The sequence below is a fragment of the Cyprinus carpio genome, chromosome A23, assembly GCF_018340385.1.
Source record: "Cyprinus carpio isolate SPL01 chromosome A23, ASM1834038v1, whole genome shotgun sequence".
NCBI lineage: Eukaryota > Metazoa > Chordata > Actinopteri > Cypriniformes > Cyprinidae > Cyprinus > Cyprinus carpio.
Genome location: NC_056594.1, coordinates 24,137,643 through 24,165,486, shown reverse-complemented (window position 1 = coordinate 24,165,486; position 27,844 = coordinate 24,137,643). Strand labels below are relative to the sequence as shown.

Here is a 27,844-nt window from a genome sequence, read left to right as displayed (position 1 = left end):
TATTGATATTTAACTTTTTTTATTTGAAGGACATTATGTTTACTTTTGAAGCAGTTCAGAACGACAGCTTTAGTGTACAATAAACTTTATTGTAATATTATTGATTGTCTACATTCATCAGGTTTGTTAATATAGGAGCATGAGCAGAGGGCAGTGGAGTAAAGGTCATTACAGCCAATGATGTGGCGGCTCTTATCATAGTCTAATTACCTGTCTAAAAACAACAAACAGTAGGAACTTACCAAAGCATGATAGTTTTCTGACAGTAAATGACATGCATTTTTATTTCCCTTTACTTACTAAAGCACAACAGTGATGCTATTTTTAATTGCACATTGTACTATCGAAAAACTGTCCCTTTTGGACATGCATCATAGTAATACTATTCTATTCATTGAAATATCCTGAATAAACACATTTATTTGTGGTATATGAATATAGTAAATGCTCATTATCATGGTATATATAAAAGTGCAGTGCATTTTTGCAGTTGAATGATTTTATATTGCTCACATGTCTGTGTTTACATATCATATCATCTGTCTTCATGTGGACAAAATAGTATTTGTTGTTAAACATCACTATATTAAGTGTTTTACTGCTCCTCATCACACCATAAAACTGATCTGTGAACTTAAAATTTAGTATTTGTGGACAAAATAGTATTTTTTGTTAAATGTAGCTATTTTTAGTGTAGTCTGTTTATACACGATCTTCATGTATGTGTGTTTTATGGTGTTTTCATGTGATCACTAGACACAGGTTTCCTCGTTGTCTTTGTGAAACTTGGCAGACAGGATTCATCATTTCGCCAGCAGCCCTGGAGTCATTCACCGCTCACATGAAGCAACTTGGACAAAAGTTGCATCTCCTCTCCAGCCTCATGAATATTCATGTATAGTGGATGTCGATAGACGACCGCTGGCCTTAAATAGACAGAGCATCTGAACACCCACTGAAACTCTGAGGATAAACCTTAACAAGGACTTATTAGGTTCGTCAACGTTTTACAAGTGAGTACATTTTGTCTTATTTATATATATATAATTTTTCTGCTTTGACGCTGTAAAATTTGACATGCACTTTAAGAATGATTGCAATTTAAACGGTAAAATACAATTAAAATGCTATTGTTAATTATTATTTATTGTGTTATTTATTTATTCATTATTTTTCTTACTCTATATGGTGAAAAACTGCAATAGATATAATGGACTATTTAATTTTACAGAAAAGTACTGTTAAATGTATTTATACAAATTCTTTAAGTGAAAAAGAACAATTCAGAGCTCACATTTGATAGTTTTTCAGTGAAAAATATATGTTGTTCAGTTAATAAAACTGTTACATCTTATATATTTTATTATATTTATTATATATATTATATTATATTATTTATATTTTTCATCGAGAGACAGCTACAGTTGTAATTAATATTTAGAATCAGGTTTTTTTTCAGGTTTTCTTCTTTAATTTTAATAGATATAAATACACAGTTTTGGTGTGATTTGTAGTTTTTAGAAGTTTTGTTGTTGTTTTTACAGTATATACGTTTATATTATATAGAGATATGTGTTTATATAAACACATTAATTTATATTTCAGTTTTAGTTTTAGTACAAGTTAAATTAAAATGAGAAATGTTGCCTTTGAAATAAAAAGTTGTTTCAATTTCACTTTATTCTAGTTAATATTTATTTTATTTCAAGTATTTTTTTTTTAAATAATTTTAATAAAAGTTTCAATTTTAGTTAGCTAAAAAAAACAGGTATTTATCTCAGCATGTATTTTCATGCACAAATTGAAAAATATTTCAATTAAATATCCCTTGAATTAAATATTTGAATGAAATACGAACAGCATTTCATGTTGTTTTTAAGATAATACTTCTTACCGGCACTGTTTACTACAATAATTTAGTTCATTTATATCATATATTCATATCATGACCTTTGATTTTTTTTTCTTTCACAGACGTAACTACAACTAATATGGACACTATGCATGAGCTCATCCCTTTTGCTAAGGAAATGCTGAGTGCCGGTCCCTCCAAGGGCTCTCTGAAGGTGTATCTAGTGGGTGGCACGTTCGCTATCCTGGGAATGGTGAGCGGCGTGGTCCAGGTGGCCTCTTCTCTCTTCCCTGACCACGAGGAGCCTGACTTTGAGATGCTGAAGGTGCAGGAGCTCATACCGGTGAAGCAGCAGGTCCAGGAGCCACAGACCAGCATCCCTGAAGATGACGAGATGGATGCGGCGATGGAGGCCAAGGCTAAGGAGCTGCCCATGAACAGACAGAGGCGGATGAGTTTCAGAGCTCACGCTTCATAAGGCTCGTGCCCTGCTGCTGTTAACGCCTACGTGAAGAAAGCTGAGCCAAAACAAAGTTCTGCTTGTGCACTGAGCCGTGAGGAACATGTCATGAGGAACCGTATGGACACAGTTATTGTTCTGAGAGCTGCAGAGCAGCAGGGAGAGGGAAATAACGACTTGATAGTTTACGACTGTTACGTATGTCTGTTCAGATGGTGTAATGATTTTTTATCAGATGATAACTATTTATAAAGGATGTATAAAAGTCATGTGAAGAGTGTGCTATCTTTTACTGCCATAAAATAAATATATATTTGCTCTGTCACTCAGTTGTAGATGATATTATGATTCATATTCATATGTCTGATTTAGAGACTTTTCTCTTTTGTGCTTTTGTGGAATTGATTTTGATATAAAGACAAATCTAATAAATACAATCTTCTCCGTTTACTTTCTTTAAGAAAAAGTGAAGGTGATTAAAATACACTTAAAAAGGAAAAAGACAGCATTTTAACAAACTTTTATTATATTATTAATTATAGCAGGACTACGATGCGGAATTAAGAATTTATGATTCACATTCTTTCTGTGTGAAATAAAATTATACATTTGTTTATTCCTTAAATAATCTGTTTAAAGATTATTTATATCTGTAAAAAAAAAATAAAAATATATATCTTAATTCAATAGCTTGCAATTAAATATATACTCAACAACAATAACTATTTATTTATTCATTTAGTTATTTTAAGGTTTTTCTTGCCACCCGTAAAAAAGAAAACATAACAAAGATTTCGAAAGATTGTTACACTGTTTAACTATGATCCTATATGCATTTATTTACGCTTTGTAATATTCTAATTTAACACGTATTTTTTATGATTTTTCGCGGTCGTGTCTTTTATTTTGGAAGCAAAGCCGGAACCGGAATTGAAGCCTGGTTTCTTTAGGAAGTAAACAAACCCAGGTCAGAGAGGGATTCACAGAGTTTGTGTTCAGGTTGTTTGTTTTGTGTTCTTTCTTTCTTTGTTTGTTTTTATTATTTTAGTATGGTTGTGTGAGTACAGGTGTGTTACACTTTAATTGTCTTTCCTCTTCCGCATTCTGTCTATTAAACGCGGCCAAATCTGACACGTTTATCACGCTGCTGTTCCTGATCAGTTCAGCGTATAATTAGTCTGATATTTACAGTTCCTGATTCTAAACTTGTACTTGTTGGATTTATTGCACACATATCTATCTCTACAAACATATTGAAAAAGCGGTGATTTAAGTTTTTCAGTATTGGCCTCAGATAAAACGATTTTTTAATTTGAACAGTTAATAAAACGTTGACCAAACAAGCTAATTATTTTCATTATTGTGATATTTGCCATGACCGTAATTAAAAATAAAATTAAATAATATATTTAAATAAAATAAAAAATAAAAATTGGAAGGTGTTTACATTATTTGGACGAGAGTGATTTACAGTGTAATATTCACGTATTCATTCATTATGATTTTACAGTCGTAATAACTTTAATACTTGAGGTATTCTAAAACAAACTACGTTAAGCATGGTAAATATTTGCTAGGATGAATAACAGTGGATATGCTTACTGTTAAGTATTAGTATTAAATCATATTATTAGTATGTATTTAAAAAAAAAAAATTAAACAACAGCAATGATTATTATGTTGTTATCATTATATTTAAAGTTTTTTTTGGTTATAGGCACCACACAGAAAAAAATACAGAAATATTTTGCTAACTGTTTTGAATGTGAGTCTATATGAATTCATTATTCAATTATATTTGCAGAAATAGTTATTCTAACTATATTTACAACAATACATTTTTGTTATGGTAAAAGCAGTAAATGTAATGCTTACTATTAATCACTAGTATTAAATCTGTACTAATTTATTATAAGTAAATATTGCAATTAAAAATATGACAAACAAACACAATATAACAATAATAATAATATTATAACATTTAAAGTTATTTTGGGTTTAGGCACCACACGCATCAAAAAAGAAAGATGACACTTTACAATAAAGTTAATTAGTTAACTACTTCAGTTAAAATGACCTAAAAATGAACAATACTTCTACAGTGTTTATTAATCTTAGTTCATGTTAATCTAGTGCTTTTTTATTATTAAAATTTGTGATTTTTATTTTTAGTTTTAGTTGATTTAATGTGAATTGAACTGACAGTGAACTGATGTTGAACAATTTTATTTATCTAGTGTTTTTTTAATATTAATAATTCCCCTTGTCATAACTGATTTTATGATGTTGTGTTTCTTTCAGGTTACAGTTTTGTGTGTGTGAACGATAAATGCATGACCGAGTGTAGTACAGCAGCTCCATCATGTCAAGGAAACAGTCAGGAAAGCCCATAAGGGGAAACAGGAAGTGTGAATTAGAGAGGAAGAGAGACGAGAGAGCGGCCCGCCGGGCTCTGGCCAAAGACAGGAAGAACAGACCTCCAGGAGGAGCTGACGGTGAGGAGTTTGTCAGCTTCTCCAACCAGCTTCAGGCTCTGGGGCTCAAACTCCGCGAGGTGCCTGGAGACGGGTATGTGTGGAGGACTGAGAGGACTGTCACATGCAGACTGAGATCTTTAAGGAGGCAAGCTTCTGTTTCTCACGTTCTCCCGCAGGAACTGTTTGTTCCGGGCTCTTGGAGATCAGCTGGAGGGACATTCGCGAGGTCACCTGCGTCTGCGGCAGGAGACGGTGCAGTACATGATGACACACAGGCAGGACTTCGAGCCCTTCGTTGAAGATGACGTGCCATTCACAGAGCATTGTAAGAGAAGTCTCGTTTGTGTGTTGCCATAAATCCAAAAGAAACTGGACTAAAATAAACTAAAACTTCAACTCAGACAAATCAGATTACATCGCAACTCACGTTAACCTCACTGTTAATAGTTCAGTAGTAGTGTTTGCTTAGTCAAGCATCACTATTAATGTTGCTCATACTTATATTTTTAGGGGAAAAACTTTTGTGCCTCAGACATTTGACAAATGAAACATTTACATTAATTGAAAATAAGAATAAAATAATATAAAACCCCCTTAAACATATTTTGATTCAGTTAGTTTCCAAGGCAGCATTTCTCATTTTCGTTTAGTTTGTTCAGTTTAAAATAACTAGAATAAAAAAAAAAAAATATATATATATATATATATATCTATATATATATCTATATATATATATATATATATATATATATATAAACTTAAATAGACATATCGTTTTAGAATAATAAAACAGGCAAAAACACACATCAGAATGACTAAAACTTAAAGATAAACATGAAAATGTAAAGTATAAAAATAAGAACTAATTCTAAATATTGCATTGATACTGTAATACTGTAGTAATGATACTATAATAACACTTGAGCATATATAACTATATCTGAAATAAAAAATAACTAAAAAGAAACATACTAATAACTAAACGAGACAAATAACTAAGCAGACACACATATTTTTTAACTAATAAAACTGACAAAAACATTATTAAGATTAAAATAAAAATAGAAAAAAACTGAAATAATAATTATTTAAAATACTAAAACCTAATTTGATATATCAAATAGGATATCAGTACTGTAATACTGTATTAATGATACTATAATAACACTGGAGCCTGTAAACAACCAGAAAGAATAAAAATATAAAATATTTTTTTTAAATCTAGTTATACTTGCAATAAAAAAAAATGTATATTAAATAACTAAACCTACTTTATTTCGGTCAGTTTTCAAGGCAGCATTTTTGTTTAGTTTCAGTTCAAATGTAAGTTGAAAGTAACTAAACTATATCTGAAATAAAAAATAACTAAATAGAAACATACTAATAACTAAACTAGACACACACACATATTTTTAAACTAATGAAACTGACAAAAACAACAACAAAAAAAATTAAACTAAGATTAAAATAAAAATAGAAAATAGAAAAAAACTCAAATAATAATAATTAAGCGAGACACTGCAGGTGAATAGGGTAAAAAAAATTAATTAATAGTTATCACCTAACTTACCAAGTTGATTGATTACATTGATAATTGCAAAAAAAAAAAAAAAATTGTATTACAAGTTTTTAAAAATGTTATGTTTAAATATGCAAATGAGGCATTATTTAGTGAAATATGCGTTAATTTGCATACATTTCTAGTACAAAAATCAGTTTTAAAATTCTTGTTTAATTTTTTTGACAAATTAGAGTCAAATGTTTTTACAGAAGGAATTCTGGGTATCTCTTTTTGTCACTCCATAGTTCAGAAAATACTTTGAACAGCTAGAAAACAATATATTTTCACAATTTCTGGGGGAATAAAATGAATATAATCAAGAAAATTATATATGAACAAATGTAAATGTTCCTCTGTAAAAACCTTCAGAATATAGACAGGAATACATATGTAAAGTCCGTTGTGTGTAAGTGCCACTGAAGTGGAGATTTATGGCTCAGTGTTGGAGAAAAAACTCGTTTTGAGAAAACAGCCTTTAAAAATATGTATTGTAATTGAAATCTATTGACACAAATAGATAAAGTGCTATAAAAGAAACACTTAACAGTGTCTTTTGGATGTTTTCTTTCCATAAGTCTGAAAAAACACTTTATGAAAAGCCAAAAAGCCCCAAATCTAAAAATTGACAGATGCATGAAAAAACTGTGTTTTTGCCTGCAGTGTCTCCCCTTAAAATACTAAAACCTAATTTGATATATGAAATAGGACATCAGTACTCTAATACTGTATTAATGATACTACAATAACACTGGAACCAGTAAACAACCAGAGAAAATGTAAAATATATATTTTAAAAAACTGTTAAAAAAAAAATCTAGTTATTATATAAATATATATATTTCTATATATATATATATATATATATATATATATATATATATATATATATATAATATAAAAATATATATTTAAAAAAACTGTTAAAAAAAAAATCTAGTTATTATATAAATATATATATTGAGTGCTGTTCTAGTGCCTTTTTTTAGGGTGTCTATTGTCTTTGAGGAGGTCTTTTTTGTTGGTAATGATGCCATCGTGGCCTTCGCTCGCAGCCAGCAATTGAAAGTGGTTATTCATCAGCTGAACGCTCCACTGTGGGAGGTGATGGAGCATTTATGTCTTTGATTCATGTCATTCTAATGTGTGTTTCTATTAATGGTTTAATACATTTTTTTACATGCAGATAAATGGTACAGAGAAGCCTTCATGCCGTGAGCTACATATCGCATATCGCTATGGAGACCATTATGACAGCGTCCGAAAGACTGGAGACAACTCTGAGAGTCCGGCACATCTGCGTATAGAGGTCTGTCCGGCTAAACAAACATCAGTCACGTACATGAACCAAAGTCTGATATCTTCTGAAGGTAAATGTCTTATTTTTTCTTTGGACAGAGTCTGAATAATCCCAGACGCTTTGGAGACGGTCAGAAGGAGAAGTCGAGAGGCGCCTCTCCCTCACGCTCTCACTCTGAAGATGAAGAGCTGATCTTGAGTATTCTCTGTGATGATAGTCAGTCGATATTTAAATCACTGTCAATCGATTTCACTCTCAATGTGCTCTTCTCACCACTGTTTTGTGTCCGCAGGTCAATCAGACAATCTGTGTCAGTCAAGCCTATCATCACAGAGAGATTGTGCCTCAGGGACACACCCTTTATGTCAAGACATGCAGGCAGAATGTAGTGAAAACACATCGCCAACAGAGGACAGCATCACACTGAAATCCAAGGTGACAACCGTATTATTTTAGTATAATTGGAAAAATATTAGTTTTTATTAATATTTTGAATTCGTTTTTTACATTTTCTATTTTTATTTGAATAATTAATTAAATTAAAGTTTTAGTAATTTAGTAGTGTTTTTGTGATTTTAATTTGTTTTTATTAGATATCTTTTTTAAGTCTGTAATTTTTATTAAATTTTATTTCAGTTTTAGTTATTTTAGCACATCAAGTTAAACTAAATTAAAATGAGTTATATTGCGTTGACTACTAGCTGAAATAAAGTATAAAAATGTACATTAATTGAAATAAAATAAATGAAAACTGACAAAAAAGTATAAAAAATAAATAAATAAACTTGTTTTATTTTAGTTAGTTAGTTCCAAGGCCAAATTTATCATTTTTATTAAGTTTAAAATAACAAACAAAATGAAATGAAAATAACTAAACTGAAAAATAACAATAAATTAAATCAAACTAATTTAGATATAGTTAAATATTTTTGTTTCTATTTTAATATTAAAATCTTATTGATTGTTGTTTTTGTCATTTTTAATATTTTATATATATATATATATATATGTATTTTTTTTTATTTTTTTATTTTAATTTTTTTTTATTTTTTATATATATATATATATATATGTATTTTTTTTTTTAAATATGTCTATATATTTTCTTTTTATTTTTTTTTGTGTTTTAGTTTTAATTAATTTAGTGGATCAGTAAAAGTTTATTTTATTTCAAGTAATTTTTTCATGGTTTTACTTTAACTACAATAATCCTGGATGAAAATAATAAAGTTTTCTTGTTTTTTTTCCTCCCCGCATTTTAGCTCTCTAATAAACAAAGGAAAGAGCAACAGCGGCTAGAAAAGAAGAAGCGTCAGGAGGAGAGACACAGACAGAAGGTTTTACAGGGCAGAGGGTCACATGACCAGAATCAGAACATACCTGAAGCTGTCACTCTTGTGCCAGCGCTCAACACCCTGAGCATCTAGAGCAAACATGGGAAGCTATTTTAAGTGGTCCGTACACTGTGCAATGATCTAGAAACTTAATAGTTTCTGTGTTGTAATAGGGACTGTGTTGTATGACTGAGGGTGCATTTCTTTAGCACGAGGATGACATCAAGATGCATCGGGCTGTAAGCTCTGCTTGAGATTGCTGGTGACTGCATTTTTGTACCGAACATAGTCAAATATTAACTCTAATTAATTTCAGTTGACGCATTTCTGAGCTCAGCCAAAGAACACTTGGAAAGGGAACCAAAATATTGAGAGGAGAAAGAGTTGAAGATTAATAATGGACCACTGTTTAAGCCTGTCGGGGTATTTGATTTATTTGTTTAAAAAACGTTCGGTTCTGTTTCTACATTCAGTTTCTGCATTCGAATGATCATTGATTTAATTTAGCGTTTCCAAACAGTTGAGCAACTTCATATTCTGCAGTGGAATTCTATAAATAAACATTTCAAATGGGATTTAAATTGTGTACTATTAAATATTATTCTCTAAAATGGGTGAATCTCAGGAAATTGGTCAAGAACAAGTAATTTTTTCACTCCAAAATAGAAAATATATTTTGGCTTAAAGCCACAAAAAAAAAAAAAAAAAAAAATCATTCCTGTGAAGCAAAATTTTTAATTAAAAAATGTATACATTTTTAATAATAACATCACAAATTACTGTATAAAAAAAAAAAATCATTGAGTTGTGTGTTTTTTTAATGAGTGTATGTTTGTAAAATAGTGGTAATACCAATAAAATATCTCTAAAAGACATTGCAATTAAATAATTTGGGTAGAAAAAAAACTTTTATGGTCCAATAACAGGGTTGATTTTCTTTTTTTTTCTATTTTGGGGTGAAATGTCACTGAATACATTAAGCGTAAGACTATACGTGAATGTGTCATTTTTCCTGGGAAGGGAAAGGTGCTATATACTGCTAAATGATATTTAATTGCTAAATAAGAATTGCTTAAATAAGAAATACAACACACACACACACATATATATATTACACATATATAATACACATATCTACATATATTTAATTGCTAAATAAGAAATAAATATTAATTATTTAACACACACACACACACACACATAAGATAAAATGAAAAGCAAACATTTTAAACATTAAACAGTTTTAGAAACAAAAGCAGACATGAATTGAAATAGATCCTTTTTTTATTATTTAATAACTAAAATAACAACAGTGAAAACAGTGATGTGTAAGACGTGCAGCTAAGCTGGGAATGAACAAGCACCTTTTCATAATGCAGAAAGCCCAGCTTGACATTATGTTGCAACAGAGAGAAAATATCAGATGCTGAATTTTTTGAATAGCTACTAATTCTTGCATAATGACCCTGAAATGGGATGAAAACCATCATTAAAGACTGTATGAATGAAATGTCTGCGAACATGTTTGCTTGTTAAGACATAACTACAGAGAAAAACATTACTTCAATAAATGATAAATCCAAGTTACTATAAATGGTAAATCCAAGTTACAAGTCCGAATTGTGAGATAGAATCTTGCAAATGGAAGGAAGAACCAACTTTTTTTTTTCATATCGATGAAAACTCAGAATTCTGATTAAAAAAATTAAAAACTCAAAATTCTTAGATATAATCTCAGTTGTGAGAAAAAAGAATTGTGAGTTTATAAAAAATCTTGAATCTTGAAGTTACAGTATGCATGCACAGGGAAAAGCTTGACCCACTGAAAGAGTCACTTTTCTTCAAACAAACCAGTCATGGACCTTTTGAACCACAAAACATCTGTGAACAACATCTGCGAAGTCTTAGTACTTCAGCCACAGTGATTAAGATCCGTGCCAGTTTTCAGAGTTTCACGGCTGACAAAATCTGCAATTATGGTAACGTGTGTAACTCAAGCACGTTTACAATATAAACATTGACCTTAAAGAAAAAACTGATGGAAGTCATTCAGATTCCCCCTAAAACTGTCTCATTGTTCCCATTTCAAACTGTATGGAGAAATCTCGAATATACAGTAACCAACTACACCTCTGATAAATATAACTCAAAAAGCATTAGTAGGATATTTACAAACTATTGCTTTGGCGATATAACTCTTAATAAAAACTTAAATATCTAATAAGTAAACATTCTGGCAATTTAAATGAATATAATGGGTTCAATTGAAAGTCTTTGGTAAAAGAAATTGCACATAAATGTTAAAATACACACAGTTTTAAATACAGCCGCATGATAAAATTGCTAATTTTGTCTGTTATAGTCAAAGTAATAATCCGTCTCTTTCTCATGACCATATAAAGTCGGTAAACCCTGTAACTTTCTCTCAAAATAGACTGTTTAATGTCTTGCCCCATAGACTTCTATTATAAGTGCATTACTGTAAATGTATGGAAGCTTGTTTCTGCCATGGAATAAAAAAGTAATTGTGACTTTATCTCACAATTCAGACTTTTTTCCTCACACTTTTGAGAAAAAAAAAGAAAAGAAAAAAAACTGAATTGTGGGATATAAACTTGCAGTTGCAAGAAGGTTTCAATTAACTGTTTTATTTATCCTTTTCTTTCTGTGGTGGAAAGAATTGTGAGTTTATATCTCCCAATTCTGTTCATGTCATGCAATTCTTTTTTTCTTCAAAATTGCGAGAAACAAAGTCCAAGTTGTCAGATAGAATCTTGCAATTGCAAGGAAGAAGCAACTTTTTTTTTCATATTGATGTAAACTCAGAATTCTGTTAAAAAATTATTGTTAGATATAATCTCAGTTGTGAGAAAAAAGAATTGTGAGTTTATATCTCGCAATTCGTACTTTTTCTCAGAATTGCAAGAAACAAACTCAAGATATAAATTGCGATTGAGATATTTGAGATAATTGCGATATAAACTCAAAAATGGTCTACGGCAGTGCACAGCAAGGCACAGATCTCAGCCGTGGATAGCACTGAACTTGAACACAAAACATTCCTTTGATTCTCTGATTCTTCAGAAGGCCACTTTTGAGTTCAGACTCATTTAGTCTCTGCATTAGAAGCATGGTTTGGGGTTTGCGTGTCAGTGCATGTTGTGTTGGGGTGTTTATAGATCACCATCTATGGATGATGAATATTCAAACAGCTACAGTGTCCTGGACTCCCTTGTCCTCCCATCTGTCCATTTGTGGGAAGTTTTTGGTGTTGCTCATCCCTCTATCTTTCGTGTTTGGCAGAGCGGTGCGCCACAGTTCCAGGTCAACGCAGCTGTGCGGTAACACAAACAGAAGGTGCTGTTGTTATTACAAATGCAATTCTGTGGTAAAATTACTCACTTTAACCCTAAAGAGCCTACAGTATCATATTTAATATGCAAAGGTCTCTAAATGATCAACATCAAATTTGCTTAAAAAAAAAAACACACCAGCTGTGCACAGCCTACTACATGCCTTCTGTCATCTAAATGATGGTTTATACTATTTTAGCAAGTAAAAAAGTATAGTTAAGAAAGTCCCCCTTCAGGTTGTGGTTCACGTTTCTTTTTGCTGTTAATTATTATATATATATATATATAAGTTATATAAGTAAACAAGAATAACTTTAATATTGTTAGTAATATTTCAAGATGGGCTGAAGCAACTTGGGTTTGCTTGACCTCCTCATTCTTCTATTTGCCTGATATATTAAATAAGATACTCAACAAAACTTTTTGTGTAGGTATTTTATAGTTTTGTCTACAATTCAATGAAGTTGCTTTTTTCAGGCTATTATTTCTATGTAATATGAAATATGGATAGCTAGCGGTTAAAATGGGAACTGCAGTCCAAATTCAAAATATTAGAGAGAGTCGTTTCTCCCACCCCTTCTTCCTCAGAATCAACAATCTTGCGGGTTGCCAGATTGAGGACTTGCAACAGGAAGACTTAGACTTTAAGTTGATGAGTTTATTTATCCGTGTTTTATTATGCCTCTTCTCAAAGAATGTTTTAAATGGATGCCAAAACTTTTTAGGTAATGTAGAATCTGCAATCTTATACCTTTTGCTGGCTTTCATACGCCAACTGGCAACCCAGGGTGTTGAAAATACCACTGGTTAAATTAGCAGTGGACAGAATCACACAGACCAAAACAAAAACAGACATTCTGACACTGAACACACATTTTAAAAGTGGAATAACTAGTTGTAGTGTTGTTTTTCAGAGAAGCAATCATATTATGACATTTTTGTGCTTTAGTACATTCAAAAAATGACACTGCAACTTTAAGATGCTTATTATTTAAAATAACCCCTTATCCCCATGTTTCCCTGTCAGGTGTCTCACCGGAGCCCATTTAAGCAGTGCAGCAGAGTCCCTCCCCACGGGCCGTCCGGTACACCGGAGAGACGCAGACGCGGGCCCTGGAGGGCACATGGTTGAGGGTGGTGGAGAGCTGGTTGGGTGGTAGGTACAGGGTGGAGCGCTGGCTCTGACCTCGCTCCCATGTGACCCAGTAACCACGGAGACCATCGTAACTTCCCTTCCAGTGGAGCTGCACTGACTCATCTCCCACTGTGGTCAGCTGCAGATCTGAGAGAGCTGGCAACACTGAGAGAAACAGGGAGAGAGGTCAGGCTTCCCGTTGCTTGCTGGGAATCAGAGGGAGGTGAGAGGGAGGGGATGTGGGAATGATACTGCAGGAACATTAAAATAGGGTGGTCTCATTGAAAAGCTTCTCATTCCAAATGCTTCTAACAGTATGTTAGCTAATATTACACGTTATAAATATTTCAATGAAAATTGATTTGCATCCTTAATCATTTTTATTACATTACCATTTGGGGTCAGTATTCAATGAAAATTGATTTGCATCCTTAATAATCATATATATATTTTATATATATATATAAGTGACTATATATATGTGTGTGTTTATCAGAAAGAATTAATTAAATTGGTCAAAAGTGACAGTAAAGACATTTATAATGTTACAAAAGATTTCTATTTCAAATAAATGCTGTTCTTTTGAACTTTCTATTCACCAAAGAATCCTGAAGAAAAATGTATCACAGTTTTCACAAGAATAAGCAGCACAAGTTTTCAACTTTAATAATAAGAAATGCTTCTTGAGCAGCAAATCATCATATTAGAATGATTTCTGAAGATCATGTGACACTGAAGACTGGAGTAATGATGCTGAAAATTCATCTTTGAATCACAGCAATAACAGAAAACAGTGATTTGAAACTATAATATTTGACATTTTTACAGTTTTTACTGAATTTGTGATAAAAAAATAAAAAGGTGAGCAAACGAGACTTCCTTCAAAACCATTAAAAAATATTATAGACCGTTTATTGCCTAATTCATCCAAATAGAAGAAAAGATAATTTTAATGTTATCTTAAAATAATTTAAGATTTTAAGAATTTTTAATAATTACAAACTTTTGTTGGTCACAGAACTTGGTATTTCGTCAAGGGAAGTGATCCTAACTTCCAGGTTGGCCTACAAAAATACATCAGCAGTCTATAGAAACCAAATGAATGCATCAAAAAATGACAAATAAGTAACTAGATATCTCCATTTTCTAAATTAAATGGACAATGCTTTATAATTCTAATTCATTTCCTGTATTTAAAATAAATTTGAATTGAAGAATTGCCATTTTAGTTTAAGGTTGCAGAACTAAAATTAACTTAAAGTCATATAACTGCAATGTGTAATTTTACTACAAAAGGAAAGTGCACTGATAATGAGATGTGTAATCTGTTGGTTCTTACCCTCCTGTGTACAGACTTTAACCGTCATGGCTCTCTCTCTGCCGGAGGCCTGTCTCGCGCTCACGGTGACCAGGTACTGTGTGTCAGGCTGGAGGTCGGTCAGGACTGTTGTGTTCTGTCTGTTACTGACGCTGACGACCCGCAGCGGGCCTGTAGGAAGCGCTGAATACTCCAGCTGGTACCCCTGGATGAGGTGAGGCAGCAGTGGACCCCAGCTCACACGCACACTGTTAGTGCTGGACTCTGACACGGTCACTGTCGACAGAGTCTGCACAACTGGCTGCACTTCTGGGGTGAAGACATGAGAGAGGAGAACATCTCAGTGTTTGAACACGGTTTTAAATTGACCTTAAGTTTAAATAATCCACAAGAGTAATAAAGAGGGTGCCTGTTGTGTCCCTTAATATTTGTGCAAGTCAACATGGGAACTGTTCACATCCAGTTTAACTTCTAAAACACGGGGGGTTTGTGGGAGGAGAAAAATATGCACTCATTCTTATTTCATGTTGACTTTTTTAATTATTTAGTGGATATTAGATTTTTACTAGTTTTTTGCTTTTTTTTTTGTTTTTCAGTTTTTTCTAGTGGTTTTTTAGTTTTCTTTAATTGTAATAGAGTTAAAATGACATTTTAATATTACAAAAATATAATAAATTTTTTAATAATTTTTTGAAAAATTTTTCATTAATTTATTATTAATTATTTTTTTTATTTTTTTTTTTTTTTTTTTATTATTATGAATGATAAGTAAGAAATTATACTGCTCATAATGAAAATTATTTTTATTACCATTACTTTTTATTATTATTTTTATAAAACAATAAAGACAATGAAAAAAAGTAATGGTCATGAAAATCTTTTTTTTTTTCATTTCATTTCTTAATTATTATTATGCAAAATATTATTTTATTTAAAAAATATTATTTTTATTATGCAAAATATATTTTCTTCTTTTTTTTTGTTGCTTCTTTTGATTTTGGAATGAAATATTTTTTTTTTTTATTTTCCTGAGAGATATATCCTGCTCCTATACATGTATATATATATATATGTGTGTGTGTGTGTGTGTGTGTGTGTGTGTGTGTGTGTGTGTGTGTGTGTGTGTATATATATATATATATATATATGAGCATATAAGACAATGAAAAAGTAAAATAAAAATAATTTTTATTATGAGCAGTATAATTTCTTAATTATCATAAATAGCCAATAATAATAATATATATTGCACCTGGCAGTGTAGTGAAGGTGGCATGAAGAGAGTTGAACTCCAGGTTGGCTTTCGGTGTGAGCGTGACTCTGTACGTGGTGTCTGGATGCAGGTCAATCAGCTTAGCCGAGCTGGCATCTCCGGGCCGCGTGATCCTCTGAAAAGGACCCAAACCAGTGCCAGGACTGGTGCCTGAACCTCCCGTCCCTCCGGTCTGCCCTGTTCGGATAGGACCAAACTGGATATCATAATAGCCGGTGCCAGCCAACACAGGCCTCCATTCCAGCTGAGCTGTAGTGGTGGTGACCGACTTCACCTGTAGCCTCTCGGCCCGGATAATCTCTGCATTTGATTATGAAGAAAGAGAAATAAGAGATGGCAGAAATTAAACAAATCACTCGAGTCACTAAATACACGCCTAGGGCAATTTCTAAAAGGGCACGACACCACCTGCTCTGAATCACTGTGTGTGATCTATGCGTTTGTTTATGTAAATGTCTGAAAGTTGCACATATGTAACACCTTATATATATATGTGCGGAAGAATGCCCAATAATAATAGCAATGTCTAGCGCTGTGGGGGACTTCGCCGGGCTCGAATAGGCCAAAATAATTTCTGTATAAACAGCCCTTCATCTCTTATTACAGTGTCTGCAGGTTTTGTCTGTTTCCTCCGGGCCATTCTTCTCTTGGAGCCGTCTCAAGTTATTTCTGTCGGAGTTGACTGGCATTCGAGATTCCTTCGGCACACTGGGGTGGAGGGACGGAGCTATTCGCACCAACATAAGATCACTTTCCCCGTTAAGAAAACGCTCTCATAAGATTGACTGTTATTCTGGATGAGATAGAAAACCAGGGTCTGTAGAGGTTTTTAAAGTGTCAAGAATTTTGTGTTTTCATTTGATTCAGTCACTGTTAGGATTAATATAAAGCAATAATTCTTATTTGCCATCAGTTACTCACCCTTATGTCATTCCAAACTTGTATTAATTTCTACAAGTATGGCTTTTTATGATTTATTAAAATTGGGAGCTACTGCACAAGGCCATATTTTCAGTGAATAACTATTTATATTCCAGTCTGTTACTCACATAAATAGTATGATTTAGGGCTGCACAATTAATCGAAATTCTATCGCAAAGGCAATAAATCGCGATTAGGCAGAAGCTGCGATTGACATGCGTATCTTTCAGTGAAGCACGGTTTTGTGATCAGCAGTAAATCTCCATCCAAAGGCCAGAGGGCGCTCTCACGCTGAAAATCCAAATATGCCCCAAAGAAGAAATCCAGGAAATGCCTTTCGCTCCAGCTGAATAAACAAAAGATTTTACTGCTTTCATTGATTCAACTTGAGTATTAAACACACGACTACGGCAATATACGGTTTATCTGAGTTCTTATTATAATTTTCATCATAATAAAGTATATCTATAATGAAATGCTAATGAACATAACCTTTATCACTGCTTAGAATACAATGAATTATTCTGTTTAAGAAGCCACATCATCTCACAGAAGGATTTATTTTCAACACTCGACTGACGTTATGAAGTGAATTTGGAGTTAAAACATGTTATTAAATGCAGTATTATGTGCTCTCAGATGGAGCAGCATTTACTACACAGAGCCATAGTTCACTGAGAAGATATGCAAACAGCTGTCATAATCGAGAACGATTCGTCGATTTCATAATCCTACAATTATATCGTCTGCGATTATGAACGCGATTTTGCATAGCTTGTCAGAGAACTCTGCGTAGCAAATGCTGTTCCACCTGAAAGCAGGTGATGGAGATTTACTGCTAATCACAGAAACGGCTTTACTGACTAAATGCGCATGACAATCGTGATTAATCGCGTCCGGCTATTTCAATGGTGTTTTTTACTTCTATAATAAACTTCTAAATCTGTGCATATTTTATTTCTTGTTGACTTTAACGATGAACATGTTTTGAGTCCCAGTATTTCACCTTTAAATTTGTTTGAACGTTTCTGTATATATACATACAGTATATACTGATTTATAAATTTTGTTTTGGTTATTTTTCATTTCTTTTAGTCAATAGAAATTTTCAGCAATAGTTTGTAGTTCTCATTAGATTCTTATTGTTTTAAGAAATTACTTAAAATTACATTTTAATGTTACAAAACATTACATATATAATATTTAATAAATAATAATAATAATTTATGATTATTTTTATTATGAGGATTTTTTTTTTTTTTGGTCCTTTTTGGACCTTGACAGCCCATGGTCAATATTTACTTTTGTAGTATGGAAAAGATCATCATGAACTTATTAGATTCTTATTACTTTATTAACTTCTTAAACGTCTTTTTAACATTACATTGTATTATTACAAAAATACATGAAACATTTAAAACTGAATATTATTATTATTAATAATAATATTTATTTATTTTTGGAGATTGACAGTCTATGGTCATCATTTAGTTTTGTAGTATGGATGATCATGAACTTCTAAACGTCTACCTTTGTGTTCAACAGAAGAAAAAGCCATACAGGTTTATAAAGTATTGAGGGTGAGTACATGATAACAAAAAGGTTTGGGTTTTTTTTTTTTTTTTTTTTTTTTTTTTTTTGCAACATGAACTAATGCAGTTTTTGAGATATTTAATAAACAACCCACCAATAATTGCGTTCCTCAAGTCTTCGCTGATGATGGTGATATCATCAATGTCCACAAAGAACAGGTGCTCCTCGGCGGGTGGACTCACAACCTCTCTCAGCACCTGATAGTTCCCGTGGCCAGTGGAAACCACCAGTATGGCCACGCCCTCTTCTCGCAGCCTCGCCATTGGTTCCTGCACCTCGCCGGGATCCACTCCATCCGTGAGCCACACCAGAACCCTGGGCAGATCTGGTCTGGCACCTCCCGGCACACCCTGTTTCAAAACCTGATTCCTAGCCATCAGTAGAGCGTCCACCGTGTTGGTGTTGCCCTTCAGCTGTTTAGTCCTCCCCAGGGCCGCCTGCAGTCCGTCCTGGGAGCTGTAGGTGTCAAAGCTGAACTCCAGATGGGGTTCGGTCCCAACCTGCAGCAGTCCCACCCTCACCTGATCCGGCCCCAATGAGAAAGGCAGCAGGAGCTCCTTGAGGAAGTCCACCATATGGAAGAACTCGTAGGAGGCCACGCTACCAGATGAATCCAGGAGGACGAGGACGTCGCCCTCGCAGCAGTTTAAAACTGTAGGTGGAAAACAACAGTAGACATTTAAGGAAATGATCTATGCTTTAACATCTCAAGACGGGGAGATGAGTGTTTATTTAGCACATAGCAGCAATAAAACACTCCAGACTTTCCAAGGCATGAGGAGAAAGAGTCTGTGTGAGTATATACAAGCTTCTCGGAATCTCTTTGGTTGTACACTCTTAAAAATCAAAGTTCTTTATTGGCATCTATGGTTCCATTAAGAACCTTTAACATAAATTGTACCTTTTCATTCCACAGAAAGTTCTTTATAGTGGAAAAAGGATCTTTGGATTATTACAATGTTTTTCAAACCAAGAAAACTTGGCTCTTTTAAGAACTGTTCACTGAAATATTTGAGAAACCAAAAATGTTTTTATAGGCATCGCTGCAAAACCCCCCTTTTGAAACTTTCATTTTTAAGAAAGCCATTTTATTGTTTGTCAGCTGTAAGTTTGATTGGTTAAAAAAAAAGCACACATCTTTTCAACAAGACACATGATTTTATCTATCATTTATGCACAAACAAGTTTAATATTTAAAGACTTGGTTCAACCAAAAATGAAACTTCTGTCATCATTTACTCATTTTTGCCTGAGGGTAGAAGTTTCCTTTTGGGGTGTGATAGTCTTGTAGGGCTGCATGATTAATTTGAGTAATCAAACATTATTTAGAAATATAAATAATATATATAAAATAATAATAATAATGTGAATTATTAAAAAAAACCTGCATTACTTTGAAACAAAAAATAGATTATTGTTATTATTAATTCAATATTAAAAATTCATATTTAGATTTGAATTTTTAGTATTGAATTAAAAATAATTCATTTTTTGATGTGCATGCAGTTTTTTAATATCTAAGTGAATATTTAATTATAATAATATTTCATATTTTGTTAGTAATATTTACTACATAAAATAATTTAAATAGTAATATATTAATTAGTATTTATAATAATAAAAAATTGTCATTATTTTATAGTCATATTGATATATAATCACTGCATTTTTAGCCAAATTGTGCAGACAAGCACAGCAAACCAGGAGCTTTTTTAAAACTCACATTTTAAATTGCAATCACAATTTTTTGTTTGAAATTTTATCAGATTTTTCACCCCAAATTGTGCAGACCTTCAGTTTCAGAGCTTCAGATGTTTACTATGGAAAGTTCAGACGCCGTGTACGCACACTCCCTCTTTCCTGACCGCAAACTCACTAAATGTTTATAGAGCACAATAAAATAGGGAGAAACTCTGAGAAAGAACGGCCAAATGGAGATAAGTGTAAAAACGAGTGAGGAAATTAGTCCTTTGCGAAGGAAGTCGGCTTGAACAGTAGAAGCTAAAAATAAGGATAAGAACACCGTAGTATTTATTAGCATACGGAAGAACTGGGAGCTTCACAATATTTCAGGAGATGGAACATTTGATTTGGCCGTTACAGGAATTTCCTGGCAGAGTAGCCCTCCAACCTAGAGCAGCATGATAAACATAAACAGAAGGGGGAAGGAAGAGACCTGCTACTGGATGTTACAAGCGGGAGGTGGATGGACGATGACGGAGAAACAGGGGGATGTGAGAATTGGCTGTTCCATATTATGAAGTAAAAGAAGGACTGTAGAGGCTTTTGCATAAGTCCCTGAAGAGGAAGAAAGACTGCGTGCAGAAAAGAGCAAGAGAGCGAGTGGGTGGAAGGCCAAAGAGAGCCAAGTGTTCGGCAACTAAAACAATCCAAAGTCGCCCACCCAAGTCCTTTGAGAAGATCTGGAGGCATCCAAACCAATTTGAATCAAAATACAAAAGAATCTTGCAAATCTTGAACTATTGCAAAAAATATTTGTAGCCCATTTTTTGCTTGTTTTGGGGACAGAAGTCCTGTGTCACCAATGAATTTGGATGAAACTTAAAACGGTGTGCATAGTTTGCATAGTTTTCTTCTGCTTTGCTAAGAGAAAAGAGCCCATCGGGACACTTGAACCTGCGACTGCTAAATAATTGACCTTTGCCAGACCGCTTGGAAGCAGGGTGCAGTGGCACTTTGCACAAAAACTCCTGAAGTCAAAGCCAAAATGCTCTAGGCTCTTCCAGAATTACTCTCTGTGAGTCACTTTTGGTGTGTCTGTGGTTTTGTTCAGACAGGCAGCTAAAAATTTGTTTTTTTGGCACATCACATTCTAATCTGATTTGTTTTTTATAGTCTGAACACCAGTACATTATGGAAGCTTGTTTTTACCACAGAATAATAAAGGTAATTTCAACTTTTCATCTCACAATTCTGACTTTTTTTTTTTACTCAGAATTGCAAGAAATTAACAGAATTGTGAGATATAAACTATAAACTTTTTTTCCTCTGAATTCTGCACTTACATCTCGCGACTCAGTTTTTTTGTTCCCGCTATGGAATAAAACCGATAATTGTGTAATTTTTCTTGCAATTATGAGTTTGTCACAATTGCAAGTTATAAATGTATTTGCAAATGAACATCTCTCAATTCTAACTTTTTTTTCTCAGAATTGTGAGTGTATATCTCGCAGTTCTGCATTTATGCCTCGCAATGTTTATATCTTAGTAAGTTCTGACTTCTTTTGAGAATTAAGAAAAGAAAGTCTATATTGTGGCCAAACTCAGAATTTCTAGGGAAAAAATCCTAAACTGTGAGATAAAAGTCACAATTACATTTTTCATTTTTTTTCCTGTAGCGAAACAAGCTTCCATATTAAACACATGAACACTGATTTTTACAAATCCACACATACATCCATATGCAATTTGAAATCTGACTAAAATGTAGTTTTTGCGGCATATCTGCCTCAAATCTGTTTAGATTTATAGTCTGCAAAGCAGAAAATCAAGAAACCTAATCTAACCCATGTGCAGTCTGATTAAAATCATAGTTTTTATGTCATTGGCATGCAACAGATATGTGAAGTCACACAAAGTGCACAATCTTGTATGAAGCTGTGTCCAAATATGATCATTTTGGCTCTCTCGTTCCTCGTATAGTGAACTACTGCATGTGACTTCCACTATGTAGTGAATGAGTGAGCGAGTCCGTGCTTTTGGATATAGTGAACGCATAAATTCCTCTGTTGCATATCTTCTATCATGCATTTCATGATTTCAGTGGGATGTCATGACAGACATCAGCAGAAGCAAACCTTTATTTTCTGCCATTTGATATGTTTCTCATAACCCTCGAGCAGTGGATAGCCTAACAATAGTGACTGACAGAAAAAATCCTTTAATTCGCATACCTCACTCAAAATGTATGTCTGCGATGTGCTGACAAGTTATTACAGTTCTATTCATACAGCTAATACTCACTTGTGACTCATTTGTGAGACCTGAAAATTTAAGGCATTCACTTCAATAATAGAATCATATTAAACACAACAAAATATATAAGACAACACCCAGGGAGAAAATGCTTTACTGCAACTTAAAACATTTATGAATAGACCCAATTCATATCAAGTATTTGGTTATTGCCAATTTTTCTTTTGCTCATATCACTTAAACTTGGCCCATATGCTGTAAAGGACAAGAATCTGACACGCATGAAGCAAAATGCGTTTACACGTGTGTTTTTATTTTTCTAGCTCATGTTTGTAATGTATGTATTCTGCTGCTCCTTCAGTCATGTTTAACAGAAAGTATCTCAATATTCCTTCTTTCATTTGCATTATTGTTTAAAGGGCTTTAAGGTCTTGATCTAACCAAGAATAGAACAGAAATGCACACTAAGGTTAAAGTTAACTCAGCATTGATCAAGGTAATTGTTAACACTTTACACTTTAATACGGTTCGTTATGTTAACATGACTTAATATGCAATAGTTAACATGAAATAACTATGTAAGTTTCTTGGTTTTGCTAAATAAAAGATGATCTACCCTTCTGAATCAGGTACTGACTGATATGACTCACCTGGATCAGGAACTGACCACATGACTCACCTATCGAGTTTTGAATATACCTTTGTTTGTAATTCACCTGTATCGGGTATAGAGAACTGTGTAATGATTCACCTAAACTACTTGGAGTTCTGAATTAAACAATATGTTTCACGTATCAAAGTACTGAATGCTCAATCAGTAGCTATAGTTCACCTAAATCACACCCTGAGCCTTGAAGCTAAACACAGCCTATCGTTCTGGTTTTAAGACCTCCTGAACGAAATGCGCTTGACTCAAATGACTCCGAGTTCCGAAATAAAACATGTGATTCGCGTAAATTATGTACCGAGTCCTGAATAAAAGAATTTGATTCACCACAATGTCAAACTAAGCTCCGAATGAAAACGTGACTGAAGAGACTCACCTGAATCAGGTACCGAGTCCTGAGCGTCTCCTGCGCACAGAAACACGCTGAGCAGAACACACGTGAGCGCTCGACGGACCTCCATGATGGACTTCATGCCAAAATTACAGTCAGTTCTGGACGTTTTAACGCGTCTACATCGCCTAGCACAATTTCTATTCAAACTGTACTTTTAAAGTCGCATTCAACGCAGGCACTCACCGGAGCTTTTTTATTTATTTTTTATTAAACTTCAATAAAATCGCAGCTGCAGCACCTGCGCGGTTATTCTACATGATTTACGCGTCGAGAACGAAAAAAAAAACACGAAACTTTTCGCTCTCACATAAGCAGCTCAATGTTACGGATTAAAACGCTCTCTGTCTGCTACTGAATGCGTCAGGTTCCCTCCTTCCCTCCCACCCTGTGTGCTCTGCGCACTCTGCGCACTCCTCCTCCACTGATTTAGACGGGTACCAGCGTCACCATCTTGAACCTGTGCCCGGATTCTGGTCCTTCTGATCTTTATGTTACAGTTATTTTCTTGCTAGGGAACGGGCAAATAATATGTATCATTATATGTACATGATATACAAGTATATAAGTATGTACATGAAACTGCTCTTTTAATCATTTCAAATAAATAATATAAAATTGCATAAATGATTCTTGAACTGGCCAAAGTATTTAAAGGGACAATGTTACAAAAAAACAAACAAACAAAATAAAAAAACCTACATCTAACATTAGATGTTACATTTTGATGTCAAATTCACAATTGTTTTATATAGAATTGTTCTATAGATTATAGACTGTTACATCAATTGCATTAGAAGAAATTGTAATTAAATTTCAAAAAAAAAAACCTTTTTTTTTGTGGGAATAGTAATTAAATTGCAGTAATTGTTTATCGGGAATGCATTACACCCAACATGTATGCATAAATACATGCTTTCATGTGCATGTCCCTTTGTGGAACAGATGCAGATTTTTGTTTGTGATCTTAATAATAACCTCTACTTATGAACTTATTATCGTTTTATTGTGTTTGCCTTACAGGTATGAGGGCAGACGCCCCTAATAACAAACACACACGTGAGTCACTTCAGTCATGTGAGTAGATGAAATAAAGTCTTACACAGAGTTTAAGTATATAAGGAAGTAGTAAAGGCAACTTTCTGCCAAACACTGATCCACGTGCGGCATATTTCCCATACACTCTTAAAAATAAAGGTGCTTCACGATGCCATAGAAGAACCTTTTTGTCTAAATGGTTCCATAAACATCTGAATTCTTCATATTACAAAAAGGTAAGAAAGAGATGGTCCCTTTGACTGAATGGTTCTTTGTGGAACCAAAAATGGTTCTTCTATGGCATCGCTTGAAGAACCTTTTAAAGCACCTTTATTTTTAAGAGTGTACAGCGTTAAAGATCCCTAAAGCTGTGTTCACCGTTACACACCTACTAAGCAAACAGATGTGATATGACATCTGTGGCGCTGAATTGATTTTCAGTACCTTAACCGCAATTCCTCCTTTGAACTATCCCAGGGCAAACCCCATGGAGAGTTCAAAACCTTTGCAGAGATTGCAAAATGAATGACTGGATATTGCACTTCATATATATAAAATGAAAAAATGTGATCATGCAACACAGCATTGCTGCACCCAACCAGTCTAGACACACAGCGCCCCAACCCTCATATGACCGTCATCATTTCTACAGTGTCCAGCAGATTCGTTCATCCAATAAATCAGGTGCATCTGTGCACCTGGAAAAATCTGCTCTGGAATGTACATAAACAGCATTCGTATTCACTCGTAAAGCAAATGGTACAACGATACTCTGTTATGCTCATCAAAGGTGAGGTAATATCATTCCAGAGAGTGTCGAGAGTGGAAATAAAGTGGGAAAAGAGTGATTTGAATATCAAATAGCACTGCAAAAAAGTTGTTAATTAAGGACCATGTCAAAAAGACAGAGCATGGACTTTCCACTTGTGTTGAATTTCAAGGGCTTAATAAAAACAGAAATAGGTGACTGAGTTCTCAGCCAAAATGGCTAATAGCTGTTCAAGTGAGTATGGTCTGGGAATTGCTTGATCACATGATCTCACTAGGTCTTATATGAACTGAATTGCGAGTCATTGGATGTGAGTGGATATGAGAGATGGATACAGGCATGGCACTCACAAATAGTGGAGTGGAGCTCCTCAGAGATAGCTCAGCTTTCTCAGTTAAAGGGAAAGTTCATCCTAAAAATGAAATTCTGTCATTTACTCACCCTTATGTTGTTTCAAACATGTGTGAGTTTCTTTCTTCTGTTAAACACAAAAGAAGATATTTTGAAGAATGTTGATTACCAAACAGTTGCTGGTAGCCATTGACTTGAAAAAAAAAATAATTAATTCAATAGAATGAAAATACTATTAAAAAAAAAGGATGATGTAAGATGTTTGGTTACAATTTTTTAGATCATGTTTTTAGATTGAAATATACTGAAAAAACGAGGCAGTTGCAAAGATGCTGTGGGTGGTTGCTAGGCAATTGCTGGGGTATTCTGAATGGGATATAGGGCGTTGCTAGGCAGTTGTTAGGAGGATGTTGTGGGTGGTTGCTAGGCAGTTACTAGGGCATTGCTATGTAGTTGGTAGACAGTTGCTAGGGTGTTGTGGGTGGTCATTAGGCAGTTGCTATGTGCTTTCTAGGCAGTTAGCTATGTGATTGGGCAATCACAGTGTGTTGCTAGATTCTGGGTGTTGCTTTGGTGGAGCTAAAACTGTTGCTGATTGCTACACAATAGTTAATCATTGTGGGTGGTTGCTATTGTTGCTACAGTTGCTAGGGTGTTGCTGCAGTGGTGTGGTAGCAGTTGCTAGGGTGTTCTGGATGGTTGCTATAGGGCATTTATGTGTGGTTGCAAGGTAGTTAATAGGGTTTTCTGTGTGGTTGATAGGTTGTTGCTGGGCAGTTGCAAGGGTATTTTTAGTGGTTGCATTGCACTTCCACTTCACACTACTCTATTTCTATTTATAATTTCCATTCTATTTCCAAAATAATAAAGATTATGATTATGCAGGATTTTTACTCGGTAAGCAACACTTTTTCAGACTCGGTAAGCACTATACTTATTTTGATATTGATTTGCATAAGCCAGGCTGGACCACCAGTGAATTCATACTAGTTTAAACTGGTTACAGTAAGCAGCTCTTAAACGCCCTCAGAAAGAGTTTTCAGTATGTAATTGTAGAAAATACTAGTTTTTAGTGAATCGCTCAGTAATTCTCTCAGCTGTTAGTCAAAGACTTCAAGTCGAAAGCAGCCTGATTATCGCAAGCATGAGAATAAACAAAGCCATTATCTCATTTCTGTTATCTGTGCACAGAAATGCAGGCGAAGGAGGTTGAGAGCCGATAAACACAGCAACGATAATCAAAAGCACTCAGTACAAGGAGCCCGTGAGGCCCGTTCGCTAATGAGGACCAGACAGAAGACATAAATAATGAGCTTCCATGCAAAAACCAACAATACTAAGGAGTTTCCCCATCCCGTGTTTGTAAAGATCTGCCTTCCTGACTCTAAAAGTGACTCTTCAGTACCTGCGTCACTTTGACATCTCTCTTTGTGTCTGAATGACCTGGCTTTCCATGCTCAAGGTTTGTTGTTTGTGCACATTTTATGGCTTCCCAGATAGGCCCCATGTGTCGGTATACATCTTAACCTGTAAAGGGCCTGTAATCTGTGTTTATTCACCACCTTGTACATGTTTTGTATCTACAGCAATCATTTGCTCATCATGGGCATTACGCATAATGGAAAGCTTTTTCCATCCTTATAGGTTTCAGGAAAAAAGCAGCTGTTTCATCACAATTCCAGCATTCAGAGTTTCCCAATTTTATAGCACCAACACCCAATTTACAACTTTTCCATGCTGCGCTCCCACACTGTGTCTCCCTGCCAGTCCATCACATCCAGCACAAATTGCGACAACGTTGGTGCAGCTACTACCCGTGAACAAGGGTCCCTGTTACAGCTTTCCAAAAAGCTCGGAAAGAATTCCTCACTGGAAGAGAAATTTCCAAAAAAAAAAAAAAAAAAGCTATTATATTTGTGAACAAATACTGTACAATGATGCCCTTGTGTCCTCTTTTGGTGTCCACTAAAGGATCCTTTATTTAGAGTGGGTTTGTGCTAGAACCAATCATTTTGAATGGAAAACACAAAATGTCTGGGGTTAAAACTAGTAAAGCGCCTGTAATCTTCTTCATTCAGCTCAGATTTAGTCACAGGTCATGTGAGTAAGTGTGGATAA

General features: G+C 34.0%; 3 protein-coding genes across 3 annotated transcripts; 2 read left to right on the top strand and 1 right to left on the bottom strand.

Moving 5' to 3' along the window:
- Positions 1 to 762: 762 nt before the first annotated feature.
- On the top strand, positions 763 to 2,749 carry LOC109057798 (G0/G1 switch protein 2-like). Its single transcript, XM_042713697.1, has 2 exons — positions 763 to 1,013; positions 1,975 to 2,749. The coding sequence occupies exon 2, from the start codon at positions 1,992 to 1,994 to the stop codon at positions 2,328 to 2,330; it is 339 nt and encodes a 112-aa protein (XP_042569631.1). The 5' UTR covers positions 763 to 1,013; positions 1,975 to 1,991; the 3' UTR covers positions 2,331 to 2,749.
- Positions 2,750 to 3,351: 602 nt separating this feature from the next.
- Positions 3,352 to 9,556, top strand: LOC109057797 (OTU domain-containing protein 3-like). The gene is made up of 8 exons (XM_042713696.1): positions 3,352 to 3,379; positions 4,614 to 4,880; positions 4,966 to 5,128; positions 7,356 to 7,451; positions 7,534 to 7,656; positions 7,746 to 7,863; positions 7,940 to 8,082; positions 8,910 to 9,556. Exons 2-8 carry the CDS (start codon positions 4,675 to 4,677, stop codon positions 9,072 to 9,074), a joined length of 1,014 nt encoding a protein of 337 aa, XP_042569630.1. The 5' UTR covers positions 3,352 to 3,379; positions 4,614 to 4,674; the 3' UTR covers positions 9,075 to 9,556.
- A 691-nt stretch (positions 9,557 to 10,247) lies between these two features.
- Positions 10,248 to 23,950, bottom strand: LOC109057799 (von Willebrand factor A domain-containing protein 1-like). Its single transcript, XM_019075032.2, has 6 exons — positions 23,554 to 23,950; positions 18,669 to 19,226; positions 16,040 to 16,360; positions 14,809 to 15,096; positions 13,371 to 13,634; positions 10,248 to 12,315 (listed from the first exon to the last, which is right to left on the bottom strand). The coding sequence occupies exons 1-5, from the start codon at positions 23,648 to 23,650 to the stop codon at positions 13,381 to 13,383; spliced, it is 1,518 nt and encodes a 505-aa protein (XP_018930577.1). The 5' UTR covers positions 23,651 to 23,950; the 3' UTR covers positions 10,248 to 12,315; positions 13,371 to 13,380.
- Positions 23,951 to 27,844: the final 3,894 nt, after the last annotated feature.

What these genes read in the sequence shown, in the direction of transcription:
- LOC109057798 (XM_042713697.1), top strand. Translation starts at nt 1,992, where the DNA reads ATGGACACTATGCATGAGCTCATCCCTTTTGCTAAGGAAATGCTGAGT.
- LOC109057797 (XM_042713696.1), top strand. Translation starts at nt 4,675, where the DNA reads ATGTCAAGGAAACAGTCAGGAAAGCCCATAAGGGGAAACAGGAAGTGT. An exon ending in CGCGAGGTGCCTGGAGACGG is followed by an intron (nt 4,881 to 4,965) that starts GTATGTGTGGAG and finishes GTTCTCCCGCAG; the next exon opens with GAACTGTTTGTTCCGGGCTC. An exon ending in TGAACGCTCCACTGTGGGAG is followed by an intron (nt 7,452 to 7,533) that starts GTGATGGAGCAT and finishes TTTTACATGCAG; the next exon opens with ATAAATGGTACAGAGAAGCC.
- LOC109057799 (XM_019075032.2), bottom strand. Translation starts at nt 23,650, where the DNA reads ATGAAGTCCATCATGGAGGTCCGTCGAGCGCTCACGTGTGTTCTGCTC. An exon ending in CTTGAGGAACGCAATTATTG is followed by an intron (nt 16,361 to 18,668) that starts GTGGGTTGTTTA and finishes AATCAAATGCAG; the next exon opens with AGATTATCCGGGCCGAGAGG. An exon ending in TAAAGTCTGTACACAGGAGG is followed by an intron (nt 13,635 to 14,808) that starts GTAAGAACCAAC and finishes TGTTTCTCTCAG; the next exon opens with TGTTGCCAGCTCTCTCAGAT.